Below are 15,805 nucleotides of genomic sequence, written 5' to 3'. Positions count from 1 at the left end.
GCTACAACCTTTCACAGCGTTTTAAAAAGGCTTTACAAATACCTTCTTCTTCTAGTCTACCTTGGGGCTATCTTCTTGGGGGTAAAAAGCTGAAGCTCAGGGAAATGAGTGACATGCGTTTACTCCACAGGTGTGGACTGGCTGAATGTTACTGGTGACCGAATCAAGCGCTTAAAAAATCCAGAAACTGGAATTCAGCCAGAAAAGTGAAGAACCCTATCACTTTGCTTTAGGATAGCTAGCATTGGATTTCTGGGATATTTTCAAATGGCAATTCAGATATGAGTTGAGTCCATCGCTGGAACTACTAACGTTTTACTCATCTCAGAGTTGCTGTGGATCTCTGTCCTTCTTCCATGCTGTTTAAGAAACCACACGAACTACCGTGTTTCACGTTTGAATCATACCTTCAACTTTACAGGAGGTTCTTAGTAACACAGGGCTTGGCGGCCATACCCAATAGCTACCTCTGACAAGTGGCCAACGCATTGGACAGCACAGTTCTATAGATAAGGGATTTTTTTTTTTTTTTTTTTTGCGGTACGCGGGCCTCACACTGTTGTGGCCTCTCCCGTTGCGGAGCACAGGCTCCAGACGCGCAGGCTCAGCGGCCATGGCTCACGGGCCCAGCCGCTCCACGGCATGTGGGATCTTCCCGGACCGGGGCACGAACCCGCGTCCCCTGCATCGGCAGGCGGACTCCCAACCACTGCGCCACCAGGGAAGCCCGTGAGTTTTTAATAAAGTACTTAAATATGACTTTGCCTTATTCACTGCTAGCTTCCCACCACAAAACCAAGTGTTTGATAAGCTTAAATTAATAACCGTTCAGCATTTTATAAGAACAAATCCCAGAGTCCCCTTTAGTTCCCCCTCCTGGCCTAGTTCAACTCCTTATTCTTTTAAACACTTAATCTCAGTGACAGTTTCTTTCAATTTTCCCTTTTTGTAAAAGAAGATTCCTAATCTCTCTATAGTCATAGCTTGCCCACTCATCTCCAGTAATGCCCAGGTCCTTGGTGAGGATGGATCCAGATAAGATATGGCCATGTCTCTTCTTCTTCCTGAGGAGTACCTACTGTCTTGGAACCTCATACAGACTTTTGCCAGCAACAAACATAGAACAGACAACAGAAAATGATGTCCTCACCCCAGATATTTTTTCCCCTTTGGCCTTTATATTCCATTGTGCTTTTTTCTCTTCTGTGTTCTTGCCACTGGGCACCTCTTTCCATTTTCAATTAGCTTCTTTTTAATAATCACTCTCTCCACCAGACTTAGTGCATGGTCCCCGTGAATTAAAACAATATCCCTCAACTCAGCTCTTCTGCCCTTTCAGAATTAACAACCCCTGGGACACAACAAAACAAAAAAAGAAACAAAACGAAACAGAACCCCCTCAGACTGGGGGAGGGAAACCCAACTTGTTCAGACCTTGATTCCTCTTCTCCAAAAGTACATCTATCAGAGTCTTTATTCTGTGGTTCTATGTAGCTATTAAAAATGCCTGAATCAGCAAGACTGCCTGCCTACAGGAAGACAAAACTAACAACGAGAAAACAGACACCAGAAACAGCGTAATCCCGGTCACCCTCTTTGCCAGTGGCAGCCAAGGCTCTATGACCAGGCACCTTGGCTTGCTTCCTTCATTTTCACTTTCTAAAACCCTTCTCTGCTTACGAATTGTGTTTTATGCACTGATACCACAATTTCTCTAAGTCCAGCAACCATTTTCTTCTCCTCAGACCCACCGTTCACACACAGCACCAAGAAACCACAATGGCAAGCTCACCTCACATTCCTCTGTGGTTTTTATTTCTAGCCTCACCTAATCGCTAGGCTTAGAGATGGGATTCCTCTCATACTTCAACAGCTTGCCTGATACTGTTCATGGCCTGTCTAATCGAAAACTCTGCAGTGATCGAGACTAATGAAATAGTTTTTCTCTCTTCTTCTGTGAAAAATTCTATAACATCTCTTTCTTATAATCATTCACTTAGTTTCTGTTCTCTTAATGGCATTCTACTGAGACTTCGCAAACAGAACTGCAAATTCCTCTCAACAAGTGCTATGAGGCCCCTGGGCCTGCTCTGGGTATTGGAAAAAAACAGGTTTCCAAGTCTGCTAGGTTGAGAGTCAGCTTCTAGACTGCGGCAAATCCACCAAGGCAGGATTACTCTTTGAAACACCTTTAGGAAGGCAACCAACCAGCTTCCCCTAGAGACAGCACTTTCAAAACGTCAGTAACTGGCACAGAGTTACAGACAGCTTCTATTTTTCTCATTTTCTCCATCTCCTCAAAGTAAGTTACTGTTATTCTTTTGTTGACACTGGTTATCTTTGGCTTTGCGTCTATCTGCCACATGAAGGAGGAGGTCATGTTTGTTCAAAGTTCTCCTGCAAATTATTCCATCTTTTATTGAGTGCCTGCTACGAAATAAGCACTATGCCACTAGGTGCCAAGAGGAACTCAAAAAACAGATAAAGTGATCTGGATGAGGAGAAAAATCTGTACACAAACTCAGAAATACAGGGGCAGGAACAAAGGAGTAGGCAGGGTCCTGACTAGATCTGTATATATAATTAGCTGTTCTTCTGCCGCTTCTCTCGGCCATGTCACACCATTCCTTACTCACTTCTTTTCCACCGTTTTTTATCAGTTGCGGTTAATAGGTAACGCTCACCAGACTTCCTTCTCATCTAGGCCTTCCATGACCTCTATCCACATTCATCTTTTTGGTTGGCCGCTGCCTCAACTACCTAGGCTGCCTCGAGAACTGCTGCAGGCTTTCACCTTTTTCTTTCTCTCTCGTGTGGTTCCACGGTGGTTCCTGCACCTCCCAGCAGGTACAAAGAGAAGATGCCACCCATGAAATATGAAAGATTTTCCACTGTGTATCTGAACCAAAATCCCTGAAACTCATGTCCCACACTTTTAAATTTTTGGTACAAGTTGAGTACAATGAATTTTCCATACCTTGCCCATAAAATATGTTGAATGAGTATTTGCTTTGCATCCACCAATAGGCAAGAATTGGAGAAGTCTGAGTTTCTGTAATGGAGATTTCTGTTAAACTAAGATTTTCCAAACTTATGTTCTACAGATCACCAATTTTGTGAGTTTTAATAGGTGTTAGGAGACAGGGAGTCTTTGGTTAAATACGCATGGGAAACACTGGGTTTTACAAAGTTAAATGGGTTTCTTTACCGTAGGACTGCTGATGGCCCCTCTAATATGCTAAAGTGAATCTCTCATTTCTCTTAATTAACTTTTACTGGAATATAGTTGCTTTACAATGTTGTGTTAGTATCTACTGTACAGCAAAGTGAATCAGCTATATGTATAAATGTATCCCCTCTTTTTTGGATTTCCTTCCCATTTAGGTGACCACAGAGCACTGAGTAGAGTTCCCTGTGCTGTACAGCAGGTTCTCATTAGTTATCTATTTTACACATAGTATCAAAAATGTGTATATACGTCCATCCCAATCTCCCGATTCATCCCACCTCCCCCTTCCCCCCTTGGTGTCCATATGTTTGTTCTCTACATCTGTGTCTCTATTTCTGCTCTGCAACTAAGTTCATCTGCATCGTTTTTCTAGATTCCACATGTAAGCGATATTAATACGATATTTGTTTTTCTCTTTCTCCCTTACTTCTAAAGTGACTCTCTTACAGGAGAATATTAGGGAATATCATGTAAAGCTTGCCTCGACTGACCTTCTGACTCCATATCCTTGTTTTCATGGAGCAACTACCAGGCTCAATTCCTCCTCTGTAAGCCCAGTACTTACTTCATGGGGTTATTATGAGGATTGAATAAACTAATACAAATAAAATGCTTAGAACAATGCTAGGCATATAATAAGCACTCCAAAAGAGACAACTATAATTATGACTACATCCCCATATGCAGATATTTAACATGGCAATATTCCCAGAAAAGCGAAAGGAGAAAATTTCTACTGTACAGCTGGCCCTCTGAATCCACAGTTGCGGAACCTGCAGATATGGAGCGCCTCTGCAGGTTCCGCAGCCGTGGATACGGAGAGGCAAGGATACCAGGCCGTTTTACATAAGGGACTTGAGCATCCATGAATTTTGGTATCCACAGGGGTCCCTAGAACCAATCCCCCATGGATACCGAGGGACTACTGTACAGTAGTTTCCACTGTTAGTGCCAAGTGGATGGAATGAGTCCTCCCTTTGCCTGAGAGGCACTGCTTGAGGCCACAAATAACAGAAAACATTTACAGAAATCATTGATATATATGCCATAGTTACCAGTCAGAAACTTAGATCTTACAGAAAAAGCCCAAAGTTAAAAGGGTCTTATGAATTTTCTTCATTCCAAAAGGAACAAGCCTTGAGAATTTTGAGGGCTAAGGCAGTCCAAATACTCAGCACAGTCTCTGGTACATAAGCACTCAATAAAAGTTTGATGATGAACCTGAGAAATTAATGGATAAATGACTATTACCTCAAATAACAACTCATATATTATTTCTAAATCATTATAAGACAACTGTGAAACCCATTACATTTTTATATTTAGGCTCCCTCACTCTCCTTTATAATTGTTTAATCATTTAGGTGGAATATAAAAAGTAGACAGAAGAATGGCTGCCATATTTTGTTTAAGAGGTGTTATTAGAGGTACTTGATTAAAGTTAATCTCACAGGGATGTCACAATAAAATCTAAAAAAAATCAAACTATAAAGGTAATATGCATAGTACACAGTGGTGCTGCTTAAGTGACGTTTACATCTTTAAAGAATTAAAATAAATGAGGTGGTGCAGTGGTTAAGAATCCGCCTGCCAACGCAGGGGACACGGGTTTGATCCCTGGTCCGGGAAGATCCCACATGCCGCATAGCAACTAAGCCCATGCGCCACAACTACTGAGCCTGCGCTCTAGAGCCTGCGAGCCACAACTTCTGAGCCCGCATGCCATAACTACTGAAGTCTGTGTGCCCTAGAGCCCGCGTGCCACAGCTACTAAAGCCCATGCGCTCTAGGGCCCGCACTCTAGGGCTGCAACTACTGAGCTCGTGTGCTGCAGGTACTGAAGCCCACGCTCCGCAACGAGAAGCCACTGCACCACAACGAGGAGTAGCCCCTGCTCGCCACAAATAGAGAAAATCCACATGCAGCAACGAAAATAAAATAAATGAGTTACCTCATATTTACAATTTATACAGAAATTTGATATTTATAAATTTACACAGGACTCTATCTCTGCCTGTTCACCTAGGCTGATTTTAGAACTCTGCAAAATTTTCTAAGAACTGAGAAATTATGAGAAACAGAAAACTAACCTATGAAAAATTAAATGGGTTAGTAGAAGGAAAAGGAAGTGTATTTTTTAAAACTCATGAAGGATCTTCCCAACTATTTTTTGTCCTGATAACAACGATATCAAATATTTCCAGTTTTAAAATCCCAGGATTCTAAGGCTATGACCTCAAAATAATGTCACTGCTTCTATCACCCAGTTTCTTCCTTTTATTTTATAACTTTCCTTCCTTCCTCCTTCCCTTTCTTCCTTTCTTTCTTTTTAAAACAAATAACCTGATAATTCTCACATTAAAAAATTCTAGGACAGGGGTCAGCACACTATGGCCACCGGCCAAACAGGACTTGCTGCCTGTTTTGTATGCCAGATGGTCAAGACGGTTTTTTTACATTGTTAAAGGGTTGTAAAATAAAATAAAGAAAAATATCTAACGGAGACCTTATGTGGCCTGCAAAGCCTAAAATATTTACTACCTGGCCCTTTATGAAAAACTCTGCTGACTCTGTACTAGGATAATATTTATCAGAGCTAACCCAGTAATTTCGTATAATTCACATCAATGACCAGTTCACAGTGAATTATTTTATGACGGCAATTAGAGCAAAACTCCATAACAATATTTGTTCTCTTTACGTATACCACTTGATTCCAATAACCAATTAAACTGCTTTTTTTTTTTTTTTTAGAATGCAAGCAGTGAACCCAGAACATTATGGAAGTTCAAATATCAAACTCAGACCATCTGAACAACAGTCCTTCAGTTATAAAGCTACTCTAAAGCGGAGGTGTAGCCTAGCTAGAGGAAACCCTCTTCTCTCATGGGAATTCAGACCAACTGATAAGTGAAATAAGCCCTAACCATTTTCTCATATTGCATATCCCCCAAACTCACTTCGCTAAAAGAAATAAAATAATTCTCCCTTGATGCCTCTGAAGTCTAACCCAGGTGAGATATATATATAATCTCAAAATCTCTAACGTGTTTTCTGATTCCATTTTCTTACAGAGTTCTCTCAAAGTACTTAAAAGAAAACAAACTCAGTCACTCACTCCAGAGCAGGTCTCAGAACTCGGACTTTTAACGCTTCTAATATTCGGTTTAACTCCACAAATGGTTCTTTCTGGCTTGGGTCTACAGAAAGACCAGATTCCTGAAAAAATTGAAAGAACTTTCATTAGCAGTAATCAGAATAAAGAGATATGGTACAAGCATGTTCTACACTATAAAATGTGAGGCAAACCACTAAAGATAATTTCTTTTTACCATGCATTTCTCTGGCAAAGACTGATGACTGAGCCCCAGTATCATTCCTCCTCCTTTTCTATAATAGTAAAACCCCCAATTTTAGCTGGGCACATAACCATATGGAATAAAGCTGGGCATGGCTTTGCAAGATGTAAGTTCTGGCCAGTGAAACATAAGTATATACTCTTTGCCCCTTCCTGTAATACAAAATGTCTAGCTGGGGTTCGGGCTATCCTGGACCATGTGGACAAGGGACACCTTAGAAACAGGAGAGCTACAAGCAGCCAAGGTCCCTAAGAGCTTCACGGCACATGGCTACCACATATGCAGTGGATGGCTTACTACCTCCGATTTCTGTGTAAGAGAAATAAACTTCATTCTTGTTTAAGGCATTGGTATTTTGGGCCTCTGTTACTTGTAAACAAAACTTAATCCTAAATGACACAATTTATTTTAGGAAATTTATATGGACACATACACAAAATCCCATAACATACAGAGAAAGACTTGAGTTATTGCTTATCTGAATTGTTTAACAGAAAAGGCTTACATTAGAGGTCTGGTTTACAGACTGGCTTTAAATTATTTAATCCTTACAGTCCTTCATTTTTCTAAATGGAAAATACAACAGCACAGAATGTAAGCCACAGAATAGAGTCTGAAGACACACGAATTGGACCTGAATCCAAGTTCCTCCACTAAGAACCTGTATGGCCTTGGGCTGGTTACTTCTCCAGACCTCAGATTCCACCTCTGTAGAATGGGAGCAGTCATTTCTTCCTCAACCATTTCTTCCTCACAGGGTTGCAGCGAGTAATAAAGGCAGGGCTTGGAGGGTGGTAAATACTCCATACAGGGCAGCTGCTAATATTATGACTATGTGGTATTGGTAAACTCTTCTGAGACCCCTAACTTCATGTCTAATGGAATAAAAGACAAATGCTGTTCACTTGAAGTAAATTTTAGCTTGAAATTCATTTGATAAACAAAGTTCTTTAAGCTGGGCTAGATGAGAAAAGCAAATATAAACCTCTTTGTCCTTTTCTCCTCTGCTATACTAACCTTCCCTCTTAAAAGAGATATTTTATACATACTACAGTATATAGAAGATAACTAATAAGAACCTACTGTATAGCACAGGGAACTCTATTCAGTGCTCTGTAAGGACCTATATGGGAACGGAGTCTAGAAGCAAGTGCGTATATGTGTATGTATGGCCGATTCACTTTGCTGTACAGCAGAAACTATCACAACACTGTAAATCAACTAGACTCCAATAAAAAAATTAATTAAAAAAATAAATTAAATGCCCTGGCTTATTCCAAGAAAGCAAACAAACAAACAACAAAAAAAACAAAAGAGGAGATGTTTGAAAAAGTAGCATCACTTCTGACCCTTGATTGATGACCTGGGACCAACATTCTGGGGCAGGAATAAGGAAATAATTTGAATAACAAGTTCTAGGACTATAATTTTCACCAACTTTAAAAAAAAAGCAAAAAACAAAACTTCCTAGTAAACTGAAGTCAGCCCAGATGATTAAAATGTAAAAATCTGCCTATGGCTTAGAAGACTTAAAAACTGCAAGGACTTCCCTTGTTTCCGTTTCATGCTCTCGCAGGTGGCACACTGTTACCTGGCAGAGCTCCTCAGCTACATCCAGCATTCCTTGTCGAAAGAAGTGCTCCACCATCACCTCATTGAGAAGCCTTTGGCTGTCTGCCTGCCAGCAGCCATCTATTCCCACACTGCTAATGTCAGAATCAAAATTCTGAAAAACAAGAAAGCACGTCATGAATTGACCAGGATACACCACTTGGTATGTTTTCACCCCACCTAAGTTAACAGAAACAATGGCCTTTGTTTCACTCTGAGACGCCTCAAAAAAGTACCCAATTCCAATGCATCTGTAGCCTATGACAGGAAGTAGCTTTTCCATTGCTCTTTTCTAAAACTTGCCACTCTCACTCATTATCGCTGGGAGGGTAAACAAGCACATTTTTTGAGGGTATTTTGGGGAAATACATAAATTTAACAATGACTTCTGTGAGTAAATTGATTTCTAGGCATTATACAATAGCAATATTTTCAGAGGTGTGCAGTGATCCCTGTAAAAGCATGTTCAATGCAACACTGTCTAACAGGAAAAAAAAAAAAAAAAAGAAAACCCATTACGCCCAGCATAGGATTATTCAATAATCCGTGGCACATCCCAACAACTGCCGTGCCAAGGTGGAGACTGGGGATAGGAGAACGGCCAGATAGTTCAAAGAACAGGCTCTGGGCCCAATCTACCCGGGTTTGAATCCTGGTTCTATCTTACTAGATGTGTGATCTTGGCCAAAATTACTCAAGGGCTGTGAGCCTCAGTTTCCTTATCTTAAGCAGAGAAAAAGACTTTTACGGGTTGAACTGCATCCTTTCACAATTCCTGTGTTGAAGTCCTAACTCCCAATACTTTATAAAGTTAAAATGAGGTCATTAAGGAGAGGCCTAATCCAACAGGACTGGTATCCTTATAAAAGGAGGAAATCAGGACACAGACAGGCACAGAGGGAAGACCATGTGTTACAGACCGAACGTCTGTGTCCCTCCCAAATACCTACATGGAAGCCCCAGCAACCAGTGTGACTGTATCTGGAGACAGAGTCTGGGAGAAAGTGCTAAAGGTTAAATGAAGTCCTAAGGGTGGGGCCCTAATCCGGGAGGCCTGGTGCTCTTGTAAAGACAAGGAACAAACACCAGGGCTTAGCTTGCTTGCTAGCTCGCTCTCCACCACATGAGGACACAGCGAGAAGGTGGCCATCTGCAAGCCAGGAAAGAGGGTGTCTGCCTTCAACAGGCAATGAATTGGCCAGCACCTTGATCTTGGACTTCTCAGTCTCTTAGAACTATGAGAAAACACGTTTCTGTTGTTTAAACCACCCAGTCTATGGAATTTTGTTATGGTAGCGCAAGCAGACGAAGACACCACATGATGAAACAGGAAGAAGATGGCTATCTGCAAGTCAGGGAGAAAGGCCTCAGAAGAAACCAACCCTGCCACACCTTGATACGGAACTTCCTGTCTCCAGAACTGTGGGAAAATAAACGTCTGTGTAAGCCACCCAGTCTGCGGTACTTTGTTATAGCAGCCCTCATAATTTAATATACTTCTTTATTGGTTCAATGACATGGTAGCTGCTATTATGCTAGTATTACTATTCATAATTAAGAAGTGAGGTTCATTGCTCTGTATCTACTAACATGGAAAAATGTCCATAACACCTTAAGTGAAAAAAAGCAACTTCTACAAAACTACAAAGTTATGACTCCATTTGTTAAAAAAAAAGAATCCTTAAAAACCCAACCTGTCTCTCCCACTGAATGCAGTTACAAAATCAGGACTGAATGGAGTAGCTACTTGAGGAAACAAAAAAGTGAATAGTAGTTAAGTGGACTGGGGAGGAAGGCAAAGAACTGGCAGTGAGTTTACTACTTTTCTCCCTCCAATATCTCTTAGCCTGGATGCAATGCAGCCAAAACCCACAACTGGGCACCCAGGATGTAGACAGAGCGCCCCAGGAGAAGCCCTTCGGTGCTGGCATGGGGAACAGGAGTGTATTCTCCTACCACATAGAGAGCGGGGGAAATCGCATGCTTTTTTCCCTCCCTTTTCTTGTACTGTAGCTCCAGGCAGTCTGTAGTTAAATCAGTTTCTATTTCTACCCTTCACAGCAGTACCTAGATTATGTTTGACTGAATAACCATGGGACAAGAATCTTGGGAGACCTTTAGAACTCTGTCTACCATAGCAGGAAGCCTAAAACTCTGAGGCACCATTAGAAAGGGATCCTTCCTCTCCAGTCAGAGAAGCTATGGTCCCAAGAGCGAGGGGCAAAAACCCCTCTTGAATCTTTTCTCTCTGTCCTTCCACCTTGTAGCCCCAGATATAGGCAGAGTTATGGTAAATATACAGGAGAGCAGGGTAGGTAAAGCCCCGGATTTCTGGCTGGGTGACTAAAATGGCAGCCCCAGAGAACCATAAAGTAGCGGGGAGATCACAGAGAGGAAGGAACGCAGGAAAGTGATCCCTCCACCAAGTTGTTTAGGAACTCCTGGGCTCACCCTCAAGTTATACAGGCATGGGTCTGACCCTCAGCAGCATACCACAGACTTTGAAAACTGAACTAAGAGACAGCCCTAGTTTCCAGGTCCCAGAATGGCCACTGGTTGGCACACAAACAGAACATATCTGAATAGCTCTGTAATGGCTTTGGAAACGAAGCTGACATTGAAACTATTTTAAAACTCAGAGAAGACTGAGTAGCCCGAACCCAACCAGGTCAAGTCCGCTAAAACAAAAACATCAATATTCTCCATAGAACTTAAATAAGACCCAGAGGCTCAAAACATAATATTAAAAATGTCCAAAATACAATCCAAAATTATTTGTCATATGAAGACCTAGGAAAATCTAAATTCACATAAGATGTTCAACAGACAACAATGCAAAGATGACAGATGTTGGGATCATCAAAGACGTTAGAACAATTATAAAATTGCTTCAAGAAGGAAGGGCAAACACTTCCGAAAAGACAGAAAGTCTCAGCAAGAAACATGATACAGTAATCAAAATTAAAAACTTGTTGCATGGACTCAACAGCAGAACAGAGGTGACAGAGCAAAAGTCAGTGAAGATCAATAGAAATGATCTAATCTGAATAACCAAAGATTGAGAAAAAAACGAACAGAGCCTCAGGGCCCTGCATGACAATAACAAAAGATCTAACAGTCATGTCAATGGAGTGCTAGAACAACAGAAGAGTATAGTGTAGAAAAAAATGGTTTTAATATTTCCCAAACCTGGCAAAAGACATAAATCTAGAGATTCAAGAAGCTCAGCAGACTCCTAAAAGGATAAATTCAAAGAAATCCACACTTAGACATTTTGTAATCAAACTGTTAAAAACTTAAGACAAAGAAAAAAATCTTGAAATAGTTATCAAGAAAAGTGATGTACTACTTATAGGGGAACTATGATTCAAATGACTACAGATTTCTCAATAGAAACCATGGAGACCAGAAGAAAGTGGCACACTTTTCAAGTACTAAAAGAAAAGAACTGTCATCCCCAAATTTTGTACCAAGTGAAAATATCCTTCAGGAATGAAGGTGAAATAAAGACAATCTCAGATGAAGGAAAGCTGAATTTGTTGGCAGAAGACCTGCTCTAAAAGAATCGCTAAAAGTTCTCCTGATAGAAGGGAAATTATACTAGTAGAAGACAACTCGGAACATCAAGAGTGAAGGAAAAACAAAGCTACCTCTGAAAGCTTTCCCTGCTCGATTTTACTTCCACCGCCTTATCTTTCATAGGCATTACCCCCTGGTAAACCTCTTGCATTTCTTTCTTTACTTCTTTCTTTCTTTTTTTTTTTTGAAGCACATGAATTTAATTGGACGAGATCATTTAGATTTACTGAAATTACAATCTTAGTCAATCATTGCTTAAATACAGTCCACACGACACAGGATTATTTTACAGTACATACACGAACAGGTAGTAATAGAACTGCAAACCACCTACCATTTACGATCACTACAATGGCAGGAGAGCTCTCCTCTCCAACAGTAAGCCCATTTTTCTTTAAAGAGCTATCTATTCTTAGGTGTCAAGTCAGTAGCCTAAAACTAAATACTCACATTAACATTTGGAATTACCCAGACAAAAACAAAAAGCAAAATTACTCTGAGTCTTCATTTTTCTTCATTTTCTTTTTATAGACCTCTTTCTTGGCCTGGTACTTAATCTAAAGAATGGAAATAATACAGGGTATCTAGATGCTACAGCAAGAGTCTCCATGCCCATACTGAATAGACTATCTAGCACTGAAGAAAAGCCAGAATTGTTTGGATAAGGTTCTCTAATTTCCCATCTGCTTATCAGATTCCGCCTGTTGAGAGAGGATTTCATAACAGTTCATCAATACTTTTAAGCAAATTATTATATCTTTATGCTGTCTATGACAACTAGAACATTAGAAGTGAAGATGGTGCTATGTTGTTCCTCTTCTGGACTAAGGTACAAGCCTAGAAGGGTGACTGATGTACACTCTCCCATATTTTATTTCCCCTGACAAATGGCCATTCAAATGACTAAAGGAATGGGTATCAGATGACAGAATTTATTATGAACTCAGAAATCTGCCTATAACTGTATAACTGTCTGAATGCACCCTATAAGCAAGAATCACCGAGACTAATTAAGATTCCTCACTGCTCTATCAACCTCATTCAATCCAAATCCAACCTTCAGATTTCTACTTATTCATTTAATGATTACTCCCCAACCGCATCAACCCCCAACAAATTTATCAGGTGTCTATTATTCTGCAGGAAAGAAAGAAAAAACTTTGGAAGACACAATGGTCAGCTCAAAGCACAGACCACATTAAAACAGACAATTATTTTGGTAGTATATACTTAGTCAGGATTTTAATAGCTACCACCAGACAGTAACTGCTCCAATCAAACAAAACAATTCCTTTAAATCTTTCTTTAATATACATACCAAAGGTAAATGTTCATCTAGAAAACTTGATGACTTTAAAATGAAAGAGTCTAACATTTAAACAAATTTAGATGGTTTTACAATGACGCTCTTCATGTAACTTTATTCCTATAATGTGTACCATGGTCACTACTACACAGGTGGTAAGAAAAAGTGAATACCCTTGCACTCAGGATACCTCTACTACATTCAAGTTCTAGAACTTATTTGCTAGTCTTGGAAAATACAACTAAGCATGAATAAGCAATGCATTCGATGAAAATTTCTGAGCTCCCTTCTACCGTTCTGATTTTCCAGTTTAAACCACTGAGGTCGATAAGTAAATTTTTTTCATAGCTTATTTTCTGCTCACATGCAGTAAAAATTAAAGCTAAAATTATTTTTTAAAAAAGGTTGAGGAAATGCAATATAGTATCAGAACTCCTTTTGTTTTAACTGCACATTCTTACTGTTGCATCAGAGCAAGGATCAGTTCTAGCCCCTGTTGCTAGGTGACCAAACTCATTTGCATGGCTGCCCAGGAAATCAGCAGCACTGCAAACCAGCCAAGAAGTGGCTAGTGACAAGAAACATCTGTCTATTACCACTTCTGTTTTACTATACTTTTTCCTTTTATATTTTTAAAGGAAAAGAAAAAAAAAGTGGAAAGATGTTCTTAAATGTGAAGGCAGGACTCAAAAAAGAATCAAAAGCAGAAAAGCACACATTCAAGGGTGTGTCCGCCTAGAAAAGATATTATGACTTAAAAAGAGAAATCAGGACACATAAATTCGTACACCACCTCATGTACTTTCAGTATCATTCACATTTTTGATGGGTTAAAAGTTTTAAAATCTGGAAGCTAGGCAGAGGAGGAGTAAATGACTTTAACAGACCATCACTATGAAACCATGAAATCTAAAACCATCCAACCTCTCTGCCGTATCATGAACATGCTTACAAATTGGTTAGATTTAAGGACTGGCTTTCATTGCTCACCATCCATTTCTGAAATACATTTTATGAAATTATAATTATTGAGCAGGTAGTGATAACCATACACGATAAAACTCAGCATTTGTTTTAATTCCTAAGTGCCAACTCTTGAATACTGTTCATTTTTTTTAAACTTCTCCATCTACTTTTGAAGAAAAATTGGTCTGTGAACCTATGTGCTACTGTTGCAGCCACCAGGAATCAACTTCCCTTCTAAGCACCCAGTTAATCTGATTTAGCAGTGAGAGGTAAACGGCAAAGCATATTTAACAGAGAACAAAAAGACCTGGATTCTGGTTCCATGCAGGCTGGGAAAAGATACCGACTTCACTACAACCCCCAAGAGATTAGTAACCAAAAGAGGTTTTTTTTAAAAAAATTCCTACCAATCAATAAAAAAGACAAATAACCCAGTAGAAAACAATGGACAAATAACCAAGAAATTCACAAAGGAGAAAATTCACATGGTCAAACATATGAAAAGATGCTCAACTTCAAAGATTATGAAGGAAATGCAAATTAATACAAATGGATACTATTTCACATCCGATTGATTTAAATTTTTTAAAAGTCTGATAGAGCTTCCCTGGTGGCGCAGTGGCTGAGAGTCCGCCTGCCGATGCAGGGTACACGGGTTCATACCCCGGTCCGGGAAGATCTCACATGCTGCGGAGCGGCTGGGCCCTTGAGCCGTGGCCGCTAAGTCTGCGCGTCCGGAGCCTGTGCTCCGCAACGGGAGAGGCCACAGCAGTGAGAGGCCCGTGTACCGCAAAAAACAAAAACAAAAACAAAAAACAAAAGTCTGATAATACCAAGTGTAAGTAGGAATTGAGGAAACAGAAACTGTTATATATGTTCAGTAGGACTACAAATTGTTATAAACCCTTTAGGGAAAAATTGCTAAATTTTTATTAGTAAACTTAGTAAAGGTGATGATGAGGTATATGCCCTGTAATAAAATAATCCGTATGTAGGTATATACCAGACAGCAGTGCTTTGCCAACTATGGGTTGGCAAATCAATTTAGTAGTGTCTCATAACGAGCATTTATAAATGTTGCTCCTTTTAGACACTCCAGTCTCTCCTCTGCATGATACTCATACCTCTCCTTTAGTTTTCAAAGTTAAGAGATAGGTAGATTAGCCAGATCAAGAAAGGTGTGGGGGGGGTGGTTAGGGGGTGCACATTGATAAGTTATTTCTTTATAAACAAAGGGGAGTCATGTGGCATGGCCAGACATGTGTCAAACTACTCTGTTGGGCTTTTAAGATCCTTAAAATGCCCCACAATCTATCCACCTGTCACATTTACATCCCCGTCCTTCACAATTATTTTACATGTTATTTCACATACCTTTCTGCTCTGGTCAATCTGCTTCCCCAACTTCCTCCTTATCTGAACCAACTACAGAAATCTGAGCGACTGTTTTACTAATTCTCCCAAAGAAGGCACACACCTCTTACCACCCTAGAAGCACAGGACAGAAATTCATACATACAGTGGGTGCCCTCAGGGTACTAGGAATTAATTCTTTCAAAGAACTCCAGCTGGGAAAGGCTCTTCAAAGTCTTAAAATCTGGGCTTTTATCCCAGCTCTTCCATTTGCTTTCTAGTTCTGTGATCTCAGGCAGGTTACTTAACCAAAGTCTTGGTTTTCACATCTGTGTATGCCGACCACAATCTCCACCTCACGAGGTGTTGCTAACGCCTAAATTAAATAATGTACATGAAGAT

At 40.1% G+C, this 15,805-nt stretch overlaps 1 protein-coding gene across 5 annotated transcripts in view; it reads right to left on the bottom strand.

The window, feature by feature from the left end:
- Positions 1 to 15,805, bottom strand: part of RMND5A (required for meiotic nuclear division 5 homolog A) — a 58,706-nt gene that overhangs the window by 16,692 nt on the left and 26,209 nt on the right. For 4 of the 5 annotated variants that reach the window (XR_003003110.1, XM_024743809.1, XM_024743810.1 and 1 more), the window contains exons 3-4: positions 8,180 to 8,314; positions 6,348 to 6,448 (exon numbers count right to left, since the gene is read on the bottom strand). Coding sequence is in view for 4 of the 5 variants with exons in the window: in XM_024743809.1 (XP_024599577.1) it covers positions 6,348 to 6,448; positions 8,180 to 8,314 (236 nt within the window). In the remaining variant the exon portion in view is untranslated. The remainder of the gene's footprint in view (positions 1 to 6,347; positions 6,449 to 8,179; positions 8,315 to 15,805) is intronic. The other variant, XM_024743811.1, reaches the window with a different exon arrangement.

The sequence above is a fragment of the Neophocaena asiaeorientalis genome, unplaced genomic scaffold (genome assembly GCF_003031525.2).
Source record: "Neophocaena asiaeorientalis asiaeorientalis breed wild unplaced genomic scaffold, Neophocaena_asiaeorientalis_V1.1 scaffold114, whole genome shotgun sequence".
Classification (NCBI taxonomy): Eukaryota; Metazoa; Chordata; class Mammalia; order Artiodactyla; family Phocoenidae; genus Neophocaena; species Neophocaena asiaeorientalis.
This window is presented reverse-complemented; position numbering and strand designations above follow the sequence as displayed.